Below are 22,344 nucleotides of genomic sequence, written 5' to 3'. Positions count from 1 at the left end.
ATCCATCGCATCGCATGCCATATGCCCGCATGCGATGCGATTTTAAATTGTATAAGCCCCTATACGATTTTTAATCGTATAAGCACCCTAATGGGTGCTTACAATGTTAAATGCACCCCCACTATCAACGCCAACCCGAAGCATGGCGAGCGGCGGCGGTACGCATCCTCCGACCTTTTCATACCCCCACTATCCACGTCGGCGTGGAGTTGATTTTATATAGTGTGGCGAGCCACCGAGCCCGAAGCGTGGCGAGTGGACACGTATTACTTTACATGTATTCCGCGTCCCCTTGCTGCGCTCGCCACACTATCTAACATCAACTCCGCACCGACGTGGATAGTGGGGGTATAAAAAGGTCGGAGGACGTGTACCGCCGCCCCTCGCGGGCTCGCTGCGCTCGCCACGCTTCGGGTTGGCGTTGATAGTGGGGGTGCTTTTAACATTGTAAACACCCATTACGGTGCTTATACAATTAATTATCTTATAGGGGGCACATTTAACATTGAAAACACCCATATGGGTGCTTATACAATTTTAAATCGTATACCATTGTATATGGCATACAATGCGATGGTATACAATTTTAAATTGTATAACATTGGCTGTCATCGCGTAACATCGTATTGCATCGCATACCATATGCCTTATGGTATGCGATGCGATGGGCGCCGTGCTAGGAAAACAGTACCAAAATGATTTCACAGAAAGGGTAGTGGATAAGTGGAATAGCCTCCCATCAGAGGTGGTAGAGGCAAATACAGTAGTACAATTTAAACATGCTTGGGATAGGCATATTTATATCCTTACAAAGCAATAAGGATCAAATATGGTTTGAGGTAACATATTTAAAAAAGTAGCACACTAGATGGGCCAAGTGGTTCTTATCTGCCATCAAATTCTATGTTTCTATCTATTAAGCCTAGCAAAGAGATAAACAGGAGATAAAGTGGAAGGAGATAACGCAGCAACCAATCAACTCCCAACTGTCATATTTCAAACACAGCTGATTGGCTGGAGTGTTATCTTCTTCCACTTTATCTCCAGTTTATCTCTTCGCCAGGCTTAATACTAATACTTAATCTACCCCATAATTCCTAGTCCAAACCCAAAGCGATCTTACCGCCAGTGGTTGCATTTCATCCAACAATGGTTCATTATTATAAGACAGTAGGCAGAGTGCCTCCCCCGAGGGGAGGTTTGATGATCTTCCTCATGTCCTTGCCTGCAGGGTACTGCTCCACCACAGTATTATATCTGCACAATGCCCTAGCATGTGTACACCAGTACTGGCACATAAATCATTATTTACAATGTGTCATCCCACGTGGTTACGCCAGCTGTGCTCCTTACATAATTACCCCACGTGACAGCCGCTCCGTGTTCTTGTTCTATAGAAAACACAATATGCTGACTACGGAAGGTGTGATAGTGCGATTGCAGGTTAACAGTATTTGTATTATACTTTCACACTAGAATCAAAAATCCCGGTTATTGTACATGATTGGACTTTGGTGTGAAAGCAAACAACCCAGGAGAAGGTCCCGGGTCCGCGACCTTGCTAGTGACCAGGGTCACTGAGCTGAGACCTGGGAATTTGCTGGCTTGCTAGACCTGGCAAATTCCTAGCTCTCAGGGCCAGAAGTATCAAGCTTCAAAAAAATGATAAACAACCAGTGACTCAACTTCTATCTGTCATTTTTTAAAATCCAGCCTGTAACATGACTGGTACAGTAGGAGCTGGTTGTTTATCACTCTTCACTGTATCACATTTGGAAGCTTGACGCATCTGACCCCTCTTTTTGAAAGGGATATAAAAAGTTAGAGGTGAGCCCTTATATTGATATTCATTTTTAAAATAACGGTTTCCTCTATCAATCATTTGTTCTTTACTCAATAGAAGCTTACGTAATTACCTTTTAATGGTGTAAAAAGTAATAGCCTTAAAAACCTTTCTTAGCTTGCAAGTAAGGTTACCCAACCATCTGGGATTCCTCTGGACAGTCCTGTAACTAAGACCGGCGTCCGGAGTCCAAATGGGGTGTCAATCCCGGACTAGGTGGTAACCTTACTTACAGGTATAGAGAATAACTTTTTTTTTTTCTTAATCATGGAAAGAGTTCACACAATGAAAGCCTCTTGAAATATAGGTCCTGGTTCTGGTTGACTCGCAAATTCTCTCTCTCTAAAATGAAAAAAACATGTGCACTGCAGGTGGGGCAGATGTAACGTGCAGAGAGAGTTAGATTTGGGTGGGGTTTGTACTTCAAACTGATAGCTATATTGCAGCATAAAGATAAAAGCAGCCAGTATTTACCCTGCACAAAAACAAAATAACACCCAAATCTAATGGTGTGTACACACAGTCAGATGTGCCTTAAGATACTATCCACGATCAGATCGGATCATGGATAGTATCTGAAGGCACATCCGATTTGCATACAAGTCTGACTATATAGTGCAGATCTGCACTATATAGTCATGGCAGACAAGACTTTTTGCCTTGCGATACGTGAACGCGCATCGGAATCGGAGCGGGATCTGAAGGGTTAAAACCCTTGCGATCTGCATCCGATTCCGATCCAATGTTGACTATATCGTCAACATCGGAAGGCAGAAGGTACCGTGTGTACACACCATAATCCATAATTTTCTCTGCACATGTAACATCTGCCCCACCTGCAGTGCACATGGGCCCTTATTCTGGTTGGTGCGGTAATGTCTGCGTGCGTTCGTGACGCCGATGTTTTGTGTCTGCGCATGTGCAGAGGCGTCTCTGCGCATGTGCGAACGGAACGCACGTCCAAATTCCGCATGAAATGTGTACACTACGAACAGGGGGTGGAGAGGGGTGTGAAGTGCTGTTTGGGCTCATTACCATATGTTTACACCCCGCGTTTCATGGGCGTTCCCATGAAAACGCTGGGCGTACGTATGGTAATGCGGCCGTGACGCACGTGTAGGGGGCGGAGATATGACATTGCCGGATGTCAGCTGCCCGCCCAGATCCCTGCTTTTGCACGGAGAAATGCCCGTGTGGTCTGAGGTTGCGGGAGCTGCCTGGCCACTCGGTCCTGCATTCGATGGTCTGCGATGGGGGAGGTTCCAAGAGATGGAGGAGGTGTATCCTTGAGAAATCCACTCGTGCTCCGTGCGCTCAGCGGCTTACCGCATTCGGACGGAGTGAGCGATCCGTACGAAAGGCGGGGTTTAGGACGCACGGTCCTGCCCGCATATTAGGCTCCGTCCGCACCGACCAGAATAAGGCCCATGGTTTTGTCCATTAAAGAGAGAATTTGGTTTTGCGAGTGAACCAGAATCAAACTCTTAATGCAAGTCAAAAAATGGAATTCATACTTGATAAATGAATCCTTTTGAATGCTATTTCTTCAATACCGTTAGTATTCGCAAAGTATCTTGTTCTTTTAGTTTCCACAGAGCACGTCCTAATAGCCTTCAGCTTGCAGCGCCAGCTTCTGTGTTCTGGTTATAGAGCTAAGTTTAGGACGAATCTTCAGGAGGAAGGACTTGGGCAATACCATTTAGTGCCCAGTTCCAGTGAATGGAATCAGTGATTTCAGGAATGCCGTGCTAAACGTTAGAAGAATTGAGCTCTGTGCGTTTGGTAACAGTGGTGACAGGCTTGGCCGGAGGATGCATGCAAATTCACTTAACAGCTCTCGCAACATTTTTTACTTTAATTGATTTTCAGCCTTACTGCTAAGCCATTAACCCTGCAACCTTACTTAAGGCCTAAGTTCGAACAAGTGGCTGCTTTTATGTATTTGTTTGGGGGATTATGCCAACAGCTATCTCTAGAGGTGTTTGTAGGAATGGTGGCATCAAGATATTTATCACTTATACCTCAACAGGTTAATATACATAAAAATGTGTACAAATGCTGAAAGTTTTTGCTAGGTTTGACATTTTTGAATATGACGATGAAAAAAAAAAATTGCATTAAAAAAATTATAAATAAATATTGAAATAACAAGCCTGCCCTCTGCTTTGAAAGCTGGTGCTTGGGGCCTATTAACTTTTATTAGACTCTCTACATTCTATATACTTATAACCACCTTGATATTTATACATACATACATACATACATACATATATATATATATATATATATATATACATACATACATACATACATACATACATACATACATATATATATATATATACATATATTTTACATGTGTGTTCATAAACTCAGTGTATACCACAAATAATTATCAGTTATTTATATAGCGCACATATATTCCACAGCACTTTACAGAGAATATTTAGACATTCACTTGTCCCTGTCCCAGTGGTACCACATGTACACGAACACATTCATTATGTACTATACATACCTCTCAATAATTGTGCTGTACAAACTTTTCAATAAATGTATTGCGCATATACCTCTACCCCCTTTCAGGGGCTGCTGGGTAAGGTCACTGTGCCTGCATTGTTAATTTTTACATATTAGCAAGTTGATGCATCAAGGAGTGAAAAGAGTGGTGAAGTGTACTTGTGGAAATGTTGCCAGTAACAACTAATTAGATTTCATGTATCATTTATCAAGTACATTTTATACAAATGATAGATAAAAGCCGATTGGCTGCTATGGGCAATCTCTAAAATGGCTTACTTCTCCATTTTGTCACAGCTATGTTACACAAGCAGATAAGTAAATAGGTGAACAACCTGAATCCAAACAGAGCATTAAACTATTAAAAACCTATCTAAGACCACCAACTCCTGTCAGATGTGCAGTCAGTGGAAAGGCCTAGGCCATCTTGGAGCCAATACAGCATATAGCCACAGATTAGGAATGTAATAGTGCAGGAATCATGGCGTGAAATGCATCTCCACATGAAATGACGTTCCCACTGTTTTTCTGTTACAGGAAAACTCTTCACTATTGGTAACAACCCTTCTCTAGGAAGTGTGGACTCAGAATATGACATGGGATCTGTGCAGAGTGACCTCAACTTCCAGGATGATGTGGGAGCTCTGAATGAGGTGGCTCTGGCTAACCAGTCAGTCACCAGGCTTACTCCACCATATATAGGATTGCGGCCTACCAACCTGCCTATGCCACCCATGACGTCTCAAAAGCGGGAGGTTCACAACAGGTCTCCGGTCAGCTTTCGTGAAGGGAGAAGGGCATCTGACACCTCATTAACACAAGGTACTACTCCTATGTCCTCTCTTTAAAACGTGCAGTTTATATTTGAATTAACATTGGTTACCATTAATATATTTTTGCAATCCTTTCACAATGAAGGCACTTTGGAGCATATTCAGTTCGCTGTGGGATTTACCCCTAAATGTCATCACTGAGTGAATCCTGAGCATTAATCCCCAGAGACAGGATTAAAATCGGTGTAAAATGCACCCCTCAACATATAACTCGTTAAGAACCACATTAAATTGCCCTTCTCTCTTGACTTTCTATTTGTTACTACTGTAGATGTTCTAGTTTTCAGGGGTGAAAGGCTAAATAATTGAATAGCTCCCGGCGTTAAACCTCCAGCATTCCCTACACTGTAAAACTCACCATAATTTCGTTATGTGGTCTAAAATCTCATCATGTAACACTTTTAGGTCAATGCAGTAGTGCTGGCGCTCTGGGGTTCGGATGTCAAGTGTCAATATGTGTCCCTTATAGCGTTTGAATGCAGGATGTGAATAATCAATCAGGAGCAATGACTGTAGAGGCTGTGTGTTGATGGTGAGTGTAAGACGCTTTCCAAACACAGATGGCGATCCTGTCCCACGACGAGTAGCAGTCGTGTCTGGTCAGGGTGACTTTTGGCTGGGTGTTCGGAAGTATCGTATCCAATATCGGGGTGCAACTGTCCCTCATGTGGATGGTGTACTTCAGGTATGGAAAAGGGGGTTAAGAATGATGCTTCCAAATGCGTTTCGTCCCTATTTTAGGACTTTTTCGATGGTGATAGGACGAAACGCGTCTTACACTCATCATCAACACACAGCTGACAGCTATTGCTCCCCGATTGATTATTCACATCCTGCATTCAAACGCTATAAGGGACACATATTGACACTTGACATCCGAACCCCAGAGCGCCAGCACTACTGCATTGACCCATTACTACACGGACCTGGACTACCCCTTACCAGTGCAGGCTGCCAGGGTCCAGTCTCAGAGCGCTCTATACCACTTTCTCACCCAATGTAACACGTTTACCTTCAACAATTTTGTTCAGTTGAAACCATGGAAATTTTTATATCTGCATCTGAAATGAGAGTTTTGCATTTGACAAGGGGCATTTTTTAATCCTTTGAGCGTCAAGAGAATTTGCTTGCCAATTTTCACACCAAATTTGACAAACATATTTTTGTTCATCATGATGGACCTGTAATGTTTACCTTATATAGGAAATTTCTTTACACAACATTTTTTTATTTGAATTTATATAACAAAAGTGAGCGATGCTGGCATCTTTAGCTGATATTTTTCGCATGAGCAACAAGTGAATATCACTCGTTATTAAATATGCTTAGAAGCTCTTGATGACCTTTTTAATGTTAAAATATTGTATTTCCTGCATAACTGTAAACATTCTACATAATTTTTGCTTTTCAAAAATTCCGACACGTTTCTGGCAATTGTATAATATACGATAGATATATATATTATTTATTTATACTGTTGACTATTATATGCAGAAAAATCATATTAACATTAGAAAAACATACCTGCGTACAGAAGGGAGATTCCGTCTACAGGGTGTAGCCGCTGAGTCATTCTGTGCACCTTGTTGAGTTTCGGACATATATTCCTGCTCGATTCTAAACTCTGATTACTCATACTACCCAAAGAATGTAAACTTGGTTCTTGGGTGTATGGAAACTTGTAGCTTTTTCAAATATTGTATTTCTCATTCTGAACCATTTACTTTTATACTGCTTATAGGCTTATTACATTCCATCTGCAGTTTATTTAGTTGATTAGTGTAAAAAAAAAATGTGGATGTATTTATCGCCAGGGTTCTTAATTCAGAAAGGTTTTGCCTTGCAATTATGTATACTCTCTGGTTCTCAATACTTCATGTCTCTTTGTTCAATCCAAAAGGAATTGTGGCGTTCCGACAGCACCTGCAAAACTTGGCAAGAACCAAGGGTATTTTGGAGCTCAACAAGATTCAAATGTTGTATGAGCAAATGGGACCAACCGATGATCCAGATCTGCTTGGCACATCTCACCACCTTCAAGATCCCAACCAGCCTCAGGTATAATCAGTGGCATAATGACAAATTTTGAGCTTCCCCTCCGCATCTGTGGCCGAGACCCGCAGATCTATTTGTCTGCATCCCGCCGCTCCTCCTGGCTCCTTATGAAAAATATCCCTCACAAAATGGCTGCTCCTAACAGCAGACTCCTCTAGCATCTTTAAAAACTGTTTGCTGTAAGGGGGTGGACATTTTGTGAGGGACATTTTTTAGAAGGAGCCAGAAGGAGCGCCGGGACACAGACTAGTAGATCTGCAGGGGCCCGACTCCTGGCCACAGACGTGGTGGCAAGCGGCAGGATAAGGCAGGTCCTGGCAGGCGGCAGCATAACAATAGCCCCCACAGACCCCCGGCGCCCACACTTACTCAGCGCCTCCCTGCCACTTTGGGGTCTGAGGCGCTTTTGTTACGCCACTGAATATAAGGTCAGCCATGCTGGTTATGACCTTTATATAGTACGGGGGGGGGGGGGGAATAGACCTTTAAACCTGTGAATGTTTATTTTTTTCTAAAATACATAAATTATCATAAAACTAATCCATACTTGTGAACTAGAATGAATATCATTGGGCTGATTCTGATTGGGGAGCGCAAAAAAAAAAAGTAATTTTGCAAATTGGTAAAACAATATTGCACTGCAGGACTGGTAGAAGTAACATTTGCAGAGAGATTTAAATGTGAGAGGGGTGTGTCCAAACTCAAATCCAAATTGCAGTGTGAAAATAAAACTGCCCAGCATTTGTGGGTGACATGCAAAAGCAGGGTTGCCGACTTTTTCTGTCTCCTCTCCGGGAGAAGCCCGGAGAGGAGACTTCCAGCTGCAGTTCGGGGGGTGGGGCTTGAGCGTTACATCATTAAGCCCCGCTCCCAGTATGTAAAAAAAAAACCAATTCATGTATCTCCGTGGAGGGGGCGGGGCAAAAATTATGCAATTGTGGACATTTTAGCTTCGCCCCCTCCTCTGAGACCCGCGGATTGCCGCATTTAAACCCAGAGGTATGGGGGAACACGCTGCAATCGGGGGGGTGGCGTGGGGGTCCCCCAGAATCCCCAGGGTTGCCCACCTTTCTGGGGGGCCGGGAGGAGGACCCGATTTTCGGGATCCTCCCAGCCATTCCGGGAGGGTAGGCAACCCTGTGCAAAAGTAGGCGGTATTTACCCTGAATGCAAAAATAACAAATGTATTTGCTCACCTTGCAATGCAACATGGTTTGTTCCAGACACAAAGGTACTTGCTACAGTATTTTTTTGATTGGAAATCAGCACACACTAATGGGGCTCGATTCTGAGTTGATCACAAAAGCAAAATCTCTCTCAAAACCATGTGCACTGCAGTTTGGGTTCAGGAGAGATTTAGGTTTGGGTGGGTTGTGTTCAACTGGACTCTAAAATTGCTGTGTAGAAATAAAGCATTAAGTATTTTTCGTGCACAGAAACAAAACAACTCCCCCCAAATCTAACTCTCTCTGCACATTTTACATCTGCCCCACCTGCAGTGCATCATGGTTTTGCCCATTTGAGAAACATTTTGCGATCAGCTCAATCCGATGTCATGCATTAAAGGGATATATATATTTTGTGGTTCTAAAAAGAAAATCAAGAGTAATTGGCCAGTAGAATGGATGAAGTACAATTTTTATTTTTATTGCAATGAGGCATTCATGTAGTACAATAATTGGTCACAGACATGCTAATTTGTTGACTGAAGGAAGAATGTTAGAAAATTACAGTCTTACGTGGAAAACATGATATATATTTGTTCACTGAAAAGAACAAGCCGGGGGCAATACTTTTGTTATAACGTCTTCTGACTGTTCATTTTATCCCATCTACTCCCACTGTTGGAATACTCCCAGTAGACTTGATGTGGTAGATCAGGGCTGGGCAACACCGGCCCTCCAGATGTTAATGAACTACACATCCCAGGATGCTTTGCATTAGTTTTGCTATGTGGCCATGCTGAAACTGATGCAAGGCATGCTGGGATGTGTAGTTCATCAACATCTGGAGGGCCGGTGTTGCCCAGCCCTGTGGTAGATTATTCCCCATCTCCTGCTGTGCTGTGCTCCTGGTTCTGCACGCACCAGTCAAATAATACAGGCAGTGGGATATATTTCTTGTTGGGTGAGACGCGACTTGGGTGCTGGGAGTTTGGGGAATGGGCCATTGTCTGGTACTGGCTCATCCAATTGATAAAGCAAATAAGCCGGTAAGGTGCCCATACACGGTGAAATACGCACCATGAATTGATGTTATGCAATCTAGTTCCATAAGGGCGGGCAGCACATACTTTGGGCCTTATTCAGATCTGAGCGAAGTACAAATTTGTTCGGAAAATGGGCAAAACCATGTGCACTGCAGGTGGGGCAGATGTAACATGTGCAGAGAGAGTTACATTTGGGTGGGGTGTGCTGAAACTGAAATCTAAATTGCAGTGTAAAAATAATGCAGCCAGTATTTACCCTGCACAGAAACAAAATAACTCACCCAAATGTAACTCTCTCTCTACATGTTACTTTTGCCCCACCTGCAGTGCACATGTTTTTTTCCATTTTCCGAACAAATTTGTACTGAGCTCAGATCTGAATAAGGCCCTTTATGTGCTTTGTGTATCAGCAGCAAAATAATAACAGAAAGGCGTAGACCTGGGGGTCCATATAAAGGTTGTAATGTGTTTTCTGTGAAATACAGTAGTACTGATATTTTTCAAAAACCTTTTTTTTTTTTTTTTAGTTCCAAATCAGAATGATACAAATTGACAAGTACAAGTATGTGATTGATAATAATGTTGGTTTGTATCATAGATATTCAGTACACTGAAGTTCATTTTCTTTTACAGCCAGATCTCTCTGCACATCTTCCAAATATGTCAGCATTTCCCAACGGCATACAGCCCCAGCTACTGTCTAGGCGTCAGAGTTTAGAGACTCAGTACCTACAGCACAGGCTGCAGGTGAGTCTCTTATCTTACGGTATTGATTTCTCTGTAACCTCACCTTGTTTATTATTAACTATGATTAGTGAGGTATGTACAAAACCTGTAGTGGTTTTTGGCTGTGGAGCCTAAAAATGTCTCATCAACAGGTTAAGGTTCTACACAAAGGGGAAGCAGGTCCAAATGATGTTATTAAGGGGTGTATTCAATCTGCGGGTCACGGCTGTCGAGCCAGCTCGACAGCCGTGGCCCAGTCCCGTTCTCGGCCATCTCCCCCCGACAAGCAGGCGGGATTAAATGTCCCACCTGCCGTGGGGCGAGAAGGGGGCGTGGCCGGGAATAGTCGAGCTGCGGCCGTGAGCTTGTGAAGTCAGGCTTGTTCTGCGAGATCCCCTGCTCGACAGCATTGAATAGGGCCCGGCGGCCATCTCCCCCGACGGGAGTCGAATATCCCCCTTAAGGTTATTTACATTTATCTTGAAACTATTGCAAATGAGTGTAGCCATGTGTAGACAATATTTATTATTTGAATTTATATAACAAATGTGAGCGACGGCATTTTAACGGATATTTTGCGCATCTCTACCAGAGATGTTGGCAGTCAAAGGGTTAAACAAGGTTCTTTATGCATTCTTGGATGATTTTTCTCGCCCAGTGTAACGAGACTTATTGCTGTAATTGGTTTACTGCAAGTTCTAGGAAAAATACATGAATTTGTTGGAGTCACGTTCGGTCCTTAGACGTGTGTATTTAATGGATAACATTTGTTACAGCAGCTCTCATTATATATGAGATAAACTAAAGTTTTATTTGCTTCTGTTTTGTCCTGCGTATATTCCCAGAATTTGGCAAATGATCTAGACGTCATAAACATGTAGATTTGTTCCGTTGGATTACCAGTTAGCGAAGTGCACGCTCTGCAAATTACATATCGCTTTACATTCTCAAAGAAGGTTTTCTTTCCTTTGTAGAAAGGGAACCTGCTGGCACAAGCTCAGAACAGCTGTCAAATGTATTGCAAGGAATCGCCTCGAAGTCTGGAGCAGCAACTGCAGGAACACAGGTGAACACGAGATCCCGTCATTGGCGCATGTCCCGGTCTGGTTCTTAGCAAACACCATGTGATGTGATTAGTGATGATCAAAGCTAGTGAGGCTGTTGGTTTTCATGCTGACCTTAGACCTGAGCGGGAAGAGATGCCTCCCAACCTTCCCACTTTTCGATGGACATTCCTGATTTCAAAGCACTGTCCTGCCATATTGTGGTCATGGTGGTTCTCCGACCCCTTGGACCCCAGCTGGTTCTCCGACCCCTTGCCTGTTTACATCCTGCTATCTAACCACCACCCCCTCGCTTGCACCTCTTGTAATCTGTCTGTCTCCCCTTCCTACTAGATTGTAAGCTCCTCCGAGTAGGGCCCTCTTCCCTCCTGTTGTCAAAGCCCACTTCTCTTCACATTTCACTCACAGCTCTCCTATACTCCAACACTCAGTGACCATCTTCATACTCATCTCCATCATTGGCCTCAAGCCTCTAGTTGTATGTTGATTGGGTCCTCACTACGTACATTTAAGCTGTAATGTGTATTGAACTGTGGTGCTCTTTATTAGTACTGTATTTTTGTTATTTATTTAATGTTATGCCAAGTTTTGTCTCCCTGTATTGTTCCTTTGTACGGCGCTGCGAAACACTTGTGGCGCCTTATAAATAAAATTATAATAATAATTATAATAATGGTGTTTGACCAGATTTGGGGAAGACGGAAGGTGTCATTGCTGTATGCAGCAATGACAAGTCCCTCCACTGCATACAGCAAAACCAATGAAAGCGATGAGGTCCTGCCTTCCCTTATTGTACAATCACACTCCTAGTGTGGCTTCCCCGCACAACACTAACATTTACACCAGGGGTGGCCAAACCGGTCCTCGAGATCTACCAACAGTCCACGTTTTCCAAATCACCTAGCTGGTGCACAGCTGTAGTCATTACTAACTGTCACATTGTCAAACATGCTGCATTCATTCCTACTATAGACCCACAGGTTGCCTGCAAAACCTGAACTGTGGGTAGATCTTGAGGACAGGTTTGGCCACCCCTTATTTACACTGATAATGTTGGGATAATCATTATTTTTTGTCTGACATGTCTAGTAATAGCCACTTTTACAGCATACGTAGAGGACTGTGTACAAATGTAACAATCGGCATGTTGTGGTGAATTTATATTAACATTTAAAGACGTATTTAGATAAGGTATATGGCTGGTTTTGTGTTCTACCTAGGGTAATTTCTCTCTTTAAACGCTGAACCTATGACATAAACCACATAGAGGCTGACATACAACAATAGCTAAAAAGTATTAGAAAAAAGTCACATGCCGAAAAAACACAATTGAAAGAAAATAATTGCAATCCCAAAGTCCAATCCTACTTCAATTACTCTCCCTCATTGAAAATTCCATAGGACGCTTGGTTAGAGCAATTCAATTTTCAGGGAGATGCAAACTGTTGCATACTATATATTAAGATAATACCAGGATGTGTTTGTGCGCTCTTTAAGATTCCCCGATATTAGTAAGTTTGGAGTACTATAAGTAATTAACTTTCCTTTCAATCAAACAGGTTACACCAGAAGCGTCTCTTCATCCAGAAGCAACCACAGCTGCAGGCTTATTTCAACCAGATGCAGATAGCTGAAAATACCTATCCAATGCAAGGACAGCAGCTACCGCTGGAGTCTGTGCCGCAGAACCAGTTCAGCTTGTCTCAGCCACTCAGCCCAGTGCTGGAGCCGGCATCGGATGAAATGCAATATGATCCATTCTTAAGTCAGTATCACAAGCTGCATTCCCAACAGATGCAACACATGGTACAGCCCAGCCAGCCACAGGTAGTAACGCAACTTCATGTACAGCAGCCACCTTTACAGTATGCCTACCAGACCTGTGAATTAACCGGGGTGCCATTACATGAATCGGAATATACAAACCAATGTCAGTATTCTATGAATTCAGCTCAGCAAGGCGGAATGGTATTGCAAGAAAACCCGGATATCCCAACGGGACACGATAATCTATCGTCTTACAAAACCTTGGCCCTGAATGAGTCTTTTGACTGTGAAATGATGGAAACTGTTGACTCTCAGCACAGTGGCTATGTTTTGGTTAATTAGCCCATGTGCAGGTTATTGTATCTGACACATGACAATAAGGTCAAATACGTACGAGGGGAAAGTTTAGTTTTCAACAGCTTTTTTCTTTTGTTCCAACTGAAGTGTCGAAGGAATGGATTTCCTTGACACGGTTTCCAATGTGGAACCCAGCTGGCGTGGCTGAGTTGTATTGCTGGATGACACGATATCCATGTTTGAAGTCCTAGCAACATGGAGAAAAGTGATAATGGGAGTCCTTCAAAGGATTACGAGAAGAGCATTTTATGGATGTGATAGTGGAGAAGATAAGTAACTTTAGATCAGCCCGCTGGTCTTCATCCCACCTGAAGCTCTTGTAAGACAAAGCACCATTAAAAGCAATATTTCAGGATACTTAGTGACATGATCCTAACATTAAAAGCAAAAGCTTCTTTGTAAACAAAGTGGGTTTTTTTTTCAGGAACCTTTTCTTTTAAGCTACTGAGATAGGCATCAAGCACCTTCCACGGAGAAGCTAAGAACTCAATCATAGTTACTGGATTCTACACTACTGGAGGTACTCGTTTCTCACTGAACCTCAGCAAAACAATACAGACTTGGAGCAGTGACCTAACCAAGAGATAAAACTGAATGAACTCATTTTGCTAATGTACTGACTGATGGGAGGCCTTATGCCTCTAAGTTTTCATGGACAACAGCAGTTTGTGGTTAGGCAACGTTTTGGAAGTAGAACAGAATGACTGTGTCGTAAATAAACGGCCGGATGGGCCGCTCTGCTGACTCCTCTCTACCGGGGGGGGCAAAACAGGTTTTGGGAGATGACAATTGTTACAGAACTGTAACTTTTTAACATGATGAAGAAATAATAATAATCTTGACTGTGTTTTCAGGTCACAGTAATACTATATGTCGTTATTTGTTGACAAAACTTTGTAAATTTGGTAAACTATTTAGATTTTAGTCAGGAAAAAACACAAAATGAGCTACAAAATATGTGTGATGTGTGTAGTTTTGTGCCTTTTATGGGTTTTTTTCATAATAGAATGGAATGAAAAACAAACTTAGATGATATCCCATTTCTATCAATGCTACATCCAAAGTCGAGTCAGAGTTTGTGTGTATGTTCGTCTGTTCCACTGTGTGGAATGCAAAAAGCGTTTAATTAATGTTCTGATTGCTCATGTGTAGAAAAAAAATGTTTTAAAAAGTATTATAGCAATATTTAATTCTATTTAATGTCATGAACTGTTGATATTAACCATGGCAATGGATGTTTCTTGAAAACCTGAAGTGATGGAGTTCTAGAAGCGGATACCCGTGTATCTGTTGAGGTTAGTATTCATAGTAGGTTACCGGAACTGGAGACGTAACCTCACGTTCAGCACATCCACAGTTACTCATACATACGCATTGCACTTTTTGTATATTCTAGACTTAATAAAGCCATACTGTGATGACACGTTTGGAAAAATTCATCGCCAGTAGTATTAATTCATTTTCTCCTTCAGTTAGCATATGAAATAGTTTCTTGTTCATTCTAAACAATATAACACTAATTTAAACTGACCACACTCCATGGCCACCTCCATTGACCAATCTATATTTTATCAAATATGTAACAAATATGCATATATTAGGGCCATCTTAACAGCATTGTAGGCACTGGGCAAAGCAATACACTGGGGCCCCCCTATACACTTATTTATGTGAACCAATTAAAACAAACAAACAAACAAAAAAAAACAGCCCCTCTTGTGTGCCTCTCCTCTGATTGGTGGATGGTTCTGGCCATCCACCAATCAGCATTCTGACAGCCATTAACTGTCTGGCTGCAGGCTGGGAGGCCAATGGGATGTCAGGGTTGCCTTCTTGGCCACGATATGTAGACAAAGAAAACGGAGAACATTTTGTAAGGTACAAAGAAGTCCATTTAGGAATGTTTATTAAACATGAAATCTCCTAACATGCAAATGGAAAATGTATGTTTTCTTTTTTAAATAAATAGTTCCTGTAACCATGTTATCTATTAGACCTAAAATTCCATAAAGGAGGGGTGAATTTAAGAAGCATTCATTTCTGCGTGATTTCTTATTTTGTAAATCTCTAATGAATTGAAGTTTGTGATTGGCACTTTAAAGATAACAGTGTTTTTCAGAAATAAACAATATGGTCCCGTTGAGAAAGGTAATGACATCTCTGGGTCTGTCTGTTATTGCAGTAAAACTACTAGATGGATCTATTCTGTTACAGTGTCCAAATGAGATCAGCCGGGTTTAATGAGTCCAATTATCTGTTTTCACAAGTTCTGTCTTATTTTCAGGTTAAAAAAACCCCATAGGAATCCCTTTACAATGGGTTGGGATCGTTTGGTCTACAGTATGTTGGTCAACAAGCATTAGGTCAACATGGGTTTAGGTCGACAGGACATTAAGTCGACACAAGCATTAGGTCAACAGTCAAAAGGTAGACATGGGGTTTTTCACAGTTTTTTGACCCGAATGTCGACACAGTCATAGTTTGAAGTGCACCACTTCACTCGCGATGCTTCGGGCTCAGCAAACTATTTTTTTCTCCCACCACGCCCAAGTGGATGGTTGGGCATGAAATACCGCCTGTCGGCTCAAAAAACTGTCGACCTTTTGACTGTCGATGTAGACCCATGTCGACCTATCCCCATGTCGACCAACATACTGTAGACCAAATGACTGTATCCCTTTACAATAATCCCATATTCTAGAAAATCCACCTTGTGTTACCTAATGGGCATTACAACTAATTTACCTTCACAACATTGATATAGCCCTTTAGGGCAAATTTAAGTAGCAAGAAGCATTGTTGCAATGAGTCTGTTATAAAATCAAATACAGAGTCTGTTATAAAATCAAATACAGTAATGTAATAATAAAAACCATAGGAAAAGATATGAGAACACTATGGGGGACATATAATATGATGAGAGATTCAAAAAGTGAGAGATTTGGTAAAAAATCTCCATTTTTTTAAGGGGCAATCATTTACACTGCAAAATCAGATTGATTTTGCAGTGTAAATGATTGCCACTTTAAAAAAAACCTGGAGATTTCTTACCAAATCTCTCACTTTTTGAATCTCTCATCCTATTACATTTCACCCGATATTTCAAAGTCTTATTACTAAATTGTCTCGAACATTTGCAGAAGATAAGATTGATATGCAAAAACAAATATGTGTTTTTGTCTCCCTAATTTATTTTACATTGGTATTAAAAGTTTCTGATCTTGCTCATAATGGGCAGTTGGCTTTCTTGCTGGTATAAAGGTAACCTAACCCTAACACAGTTGGGATGCAGTTATCCATTCCGGACAGCCTCGTTGACCTCAGCCCCCTAAAAACAGATCCACATTGCACACAGGTTTCCCTCAACAAGGTGTTCCAGATATATATCCTATAAAAGGCTTTCCAACCTAAAAGGAATGTTTGGGTTTGTAGGGGACAGTTTTATATTACTGCCTTAATTGAAATAGAACTTTACAGAGTATAGGGGCCCAATTATAAATGAGTTATAGCCATATAAAATAAATTACGTATGAGCGCCATTTATCATATGCAGCAAGTTTTAAATATCTAAAACTTGTTGGTAAATGGGCCTGTTTGTGCATTATGTGTAGTACCGTATAAATTCTGCTCCTCAGATTCATCTATAACTAAGAGGTCAATTACCCACCTAAGAGTCTCAAGGTGGCCATAGACTACTGGGAACTTTCGCAGCAGTATGTAGCCAGCCGATCCCTCGCGAGCTGCCTGGGACTTTCCCGGGTGGCAAGATCACATGTGATCCCTGTTCCCCGCCGTCGAGAGGGGGGGGTCCAAGTCGCAGGTTGTACCTGCATGCTGATCCGACCTCCGACTCAGGCCCAATGTACATGGAACTGCACATCGGACCAGAGGGGACATCACACGCACCCAATTTGGGCTGATTTCCATCAGGAATGGTTCCAAATCGCGGTAGGGTATGGGAGCTCTTTGGTTGCCCAGATGTAGTTCTCTTTCCAGTTAGGCCTACAGAGCTAGCTGCTTGATCATCTCTTCTGTTGCTGTGGTCTGTTAGTGTGAGTATAATATCCCTAATTTCTATATGGTACTGTGGTCATTTAGAGGGTACACACTTTAATACCGACACTCATTATTCTCACTTTCACATTCCTAAATACAGATGGATCAATGTTCTTGAAGAATGCAAAGGGATTTTACGAATTCTCAGTTCCTTAAAAAAACATTAAAAGGCAATATCGGGTGTCATGTGTTACATCATAGTACCAGGTAGTTGATTATATAGTGAATTTTGCAATCTACTTTAATATGACAGTATTTTGTATTTTAAGCAATAGATCTTTTGAATATGCTTATGTAATAATATTTTTTTTGGGGGGTGACTTCATATGGACTTGTGCATTAAGACATAAGCCAATGGCATCTCATGTCATTGTACCCCAGGCAAGTTCTACGTGGATCACGCTCTTGTCTACAATGAGCAAATCGTACAGAAGTCGTGTGGCTGTAATTCGCTAAGTCAATGTTTTATACATACAGGGTAATGAATCCTAAATGGAAAAATGACAAAAAAATCTATTCTAATGTTTCCATATTTTAGATGTTCTAAAACATACATTTCATAGCAAGTTGTTTTATTTAATATACTGCAATTATCTTCTGAAGGAGAATGGGGGGGGGGGTTATTTATGCTAAGGCTTTATTTAATCAAATAACAATTCAAACTCTAATCAATAAAGCCAACATTCACATCACAATGACCTCTAAACCTTATTGGTAGTTATTGTAAGTGATACGTTTTCTATGTGATTTTAGGTTTGGGTACTAACTTTAATATTTTATGCCCCCCAGCATGAAAAATGAATATGAAGCTGGCATGCCCCACTGCCCATAGAGTGTTACCCAATCAGTACTTTCAAGATTGGGGATTATTGGGGGATTTATACGTATTCAGGGCTCCGCACCTCCCGTAAAGTAATATGGTTAAAGATCAAACCTGGAAAGAGATCTAATTGATGAAGAAAAGGGGCTAAAATTCTATATTATTATTATGAATTCATTGATTGCTGCTGTATCTTGTAAATGTAGAGGAGAGGCTTTAATTATCCCTATTCGCAAGATTCTAACTATGAGAAATGGGTTTAACCATTCTTGGCAGATTGAATCCTGTTGGATTTAGATCATAAGCTATAACTGATGAGACACTTCTAGCTGAAGGCACATGTTAAAGCCCTCCTGGACAACTGGGTGTATTGTAAGGTTATACATATACCTCCATATTCAGATCTGAGTTAGCGCAACCTAGATTTTAAGGCTACCTTAATGCAATATGTCAATTAAGACTCCTAATGGCAATTTTAAGAAGTGTCACCAATCTCAATGAACTGACATAAATATATATATATATATATATATATATATTTATTTTACACACACTATGCTCTCCAGCTCTCCTATTCTTCACAAAGAGAGCCCAGGGTCTTTGTGGATTTATTATCGTTACTGTTTGTGTCCTGTATATATTGTATATAATCGCCCATATACAGAATGATGAAGGAGAACGTTTGCTGCATGTTAAGTTACTGCCTTCCATCATAGAAATGACACAATGGGGTTTATTTTCTAATACAGTACATTGGGTTAATCATGTCATGGTACCTCTTTACTAAGCCTTGAAGAGCGATAAAGTGGGCGGAGATATATTACCAGCCGATCCGCTCCTAACTGCCATGTTACAGGAGCTGGTTTGTTGGTAGTTTGTCGGTCCACTTTTTCTTTTTTCCAAGGCTTAGTAAACAGACCTAATAGACACACACCCACACCTCCCGACATTCCCAGAAAATGTCTGGTTACCGCAACCCCAAATGCCGGCTTCCTGTCAACCAACTTGCCTACGGCCAGCATTATAAAAAAATGTGCAGCAGTTTATCGTAGGATGGGCTCGTGCCTGTGTGCTATGACTTATGCAAATACGTAGTCTATTGATAATCGCCCGGCTGGCGTGCGATCAGGTCTGAATAACCCCCATAGTTACTCTATAATGCCCTAATTTCTTTGATATGATGAGCTAAGCCTTGGAAAGAAACATGGAGTACACCGTCACGCAGAAACCACAAATCACAGAATTGAAGACTAAGGGGGGTATTCAATGTGATGGATACGGCAGTCGAGCTTTCTCGGCCGCCGTGACCCAGTCCAGTTCTCGGTCAGCTCGACCGAGAACATGCAGGCGGGATTCAATGTCCCGCCTGCAACTGGACGAGAAGGGGGCGTGGCCGCGAGTTGCGGCCAGGAAGAGGTGAGCTGCAGCTGGCAGCTCGTCACTTCCTGGCTGTTCTAGGCAGAACGAGCCCGACAGCTTGTGATGTCGGGCTCGTTCTGCCGAGATACCCTGCTCAATGCTGTCGGGGAAGACAGCATTGAATAGGGCCCGGCGGGCATCTCCCCGATGGGAGATGCTCGCCGGCGATTGAATACCCCCCCTTAGAATAGTGATAATAATTAAAAATTATTACCTTTTGAACATGTTTAAAGTCAACATTGTTTGGGTATTTATATCTGTCCCTTCATCATAAGCATAGGAAAACAGTGGCTGAAAACTGAAATGAATGCAATAATTGGTATGTTTTCATCTGTAGTTCATAGATGCCTTTGGTGGTGACTGGGTAAAAGTGTCTTGAAGTTTTTGTCATTAAAAACTAGTAATAAAAAAAAAAAATCTCTGGGGCTTGTTGTAATATTTTTTGTTACCAGGTAAGCTGTACTGGCTAATCATTTTCAGGCTGGTTTGTTAAAGCGTCCTAATTACAGTCAACGCACAAGGGACATTGTCAATTACAGTTTGTCTGCATTATTGTAGCAGAAATGGAAAATGTGGTTTGCGTAATAATAAAGATGATTCAGTACAAGACCGGCGTGCTAGTTTGTCATGCGCACTACACTACACTACACTACACTACTGAGTCTTATGTCACAGGATTATCTCCCCCTTTTATGCAGTAATTGTAAAAGGTATGGGTCATTGCGTCGACATGCATTGGCTGGACCACTGAAGGTCAACATGGCTTAGTGCGAAAGTCAAAAGTTGACATGAGTTTTTCACAGATTTTTTTACTCAAATGTCGAGTGTACGGTGTCCCCTCGTGGCTCGTCGCGCTTCGGCTCAAAAAAAAAAAAGTAATGTCTACCTTTTGACTGTCTACCTTGCCATAGTCAACATAATGCATGTGTCGACCTTCCAAATCTGTCAGCCTATTGCATATGTTGACCTTTATAGGGTCAACATAATGTCCATTTCCCATTGTCACTTTTACTAAACGTGTTTATCAAGCAGAGTACTTCATTATAAAGCAATTCTTTCTCAGCTTTCTTACCACTGATCACCCATAACCTTGGCCCTTATTCTGATTGACGCGGACTTTACCGCGTACTTACGGATCGCGTCTTTACGGCGTCTGCGCATGCGTGGAGAACGCTACGCGCATGTGCCACGCCTTGACTCGGTACCAGTTCGGGCAAATCCCGTCCAAAACTGTTCACCGCTATCAGTCGGGAAATAGGGGCGTATTATGGGCGTCGTGCGGAATGACACATGGGCGTAGTTTCAAAGTGGGCAAAACGGGGCGGAAACATGGGCGGACACGGGGGAGTACACTTATGTTGGGGGGCGTACATTCGGAAACCACTCCGAATGCACGCGATCAAAAAGGGCAGAAATGTGCGGTGTCCACAAGTGTACTATTGCTTTGCGGACACCACTCGTTCATGCGGTAGGCGAACGTACGCCTAATGACTACAAGCATTAACACCTGAACCCAATAGAATCTACTCCTTTACTCATTACTCACTAATAGGACGCTTGTCAGTGCTTTAATTGAAACCATTGCACTTGATTTGCTGTAAGGGTTAATGTGTGCAATGCATGTACTAGGCATGCTTGTAAGGATATATTGGCATCTAATTGATTCCAATTCCAAAGAAGCATTTTTTTATGAGGATAGGTAATTGAATAAGTGGGTCATGTGATGTATTGCAGAATTGACATAATAGTGGGTTGTTTGGCGTAAATACTCCGCTTACGGGCGGTAGCACCGCTTGGCTCCCGTTCGGATGCGGTATTTCCGAGCATACTCTGTAATACTCTGTAATACCGTGCAGAATCGGAGTGTTTCTCCCGCACACGCATGGTTTGTATGTCGTCCGTAAACACGCCCTGTTCTTAAAGAGTGAGTCCGTCCGAATGCGGAGGACACGTGGGCGTTTCTACGGACGATGGCCGCACGCGGCAAAACACCGTGGCGTGCGGACCGCACCGTAAGAATGCGGGAATATCCGCACCAACCAGAATTTTATCCCTTGTTCTATGTCCCAGTTTTTAAGGTAATAGAGCAGGGCTGGGCAATTGCGGCCCTCCAGATGTTGATGAACTACACATCCCAGCATGCCTTGCATCAGTTTCCACATGGCCACATAGCAAAACTAATGCAAAGCATCCTGGGATGTGTAGTTCAGCAACATCTGGAGGGCCGCAATTGCCCAGCCCTGTAATAGAGGGTAGGTTGCCCAGTACGATAGCTACATAGGACAGATCCGACCAAAAGTACCAGCCAATCCGTTTTTAAATGACACTTCACGGGTGATGCACGAAGCTAATTGTCCTGTACTTTGGCCCTGATTCGGAACCATCTGGCATCCCTATGCAAGCGCTGGGCATTTCCATGTAAATGATGTGTTGTGCTGGGGGCGGGTGGCTGATGGTCACATGATGTTAGCCATCCGTCCAGTCTTCAGCTGGAAGCCCACAAATATAAGTCAGTCTCCACCGACTTATATTTGTGAGCCCTGGAGAAATCATTCGATGGTCGGTGGCCATCGAAGATTTTTATGGCTGTGGCCACATGCTAGGGGATGTGTCTTCATGACACATCGAGGGGAAACGGCGGGGGTAAATAAGCGTGTATTCCCAGGCGGGCGTTA

General features: G+C 42.3%; 1 protein-coding gene across 1 annotated transcript in view; it reads left to right on the top strand.

The window, feature by feature from the left end:
- Positions 1–20,276, top strand: part of SIK2 (salt inducible kinase 2) — a 172,293-nt gene extending 152,017 nt beyond the window's left edge. The window contains exons 11-15 of the mRNA XM_083163223.1: positions 4,901–5,185; positions 7,097–7,254; positions 10,094–10,207; positions 11,161–11,252; positions 12,810–20,276. Of these exons, the coding sequence (XP_083019349.1) occupies positions 4,901–5,185; positions 7,097–7,254; positions 10,094–10,207; positions 11,161–11,252; positions 12,810–13,359 (1,199 nt within the window). The 3' untranslated portion in view covers positions 13,360–20,276. The remainder of the gene's footprint in view (positions 1–4,900; positions 5,186–7,096; positions 7,255–10,093; positions 10,208–11,160; positions 11,253–12,809) is intronic.
- The last annotated feature ends 2,068 nt before the right edge of the window (positions 20,277–22,344 follow it).

The sequence above is a fragment of the Crinia signifera genome, chromosome 19 (genome assembly GCF_055691185.1).
Source record: "Crinia signifera chromosome 19, ASM5569118v1, whole genome shotgun sequence".
NCBI lineage: Eukaryota > Metazoa > Chordata > Amphibia > Anura > Myobatrachidae > Crinia > Crinia signifera.
This window is presented reverse-complemented; position numbering and strand designations above follow the sequence as displayed.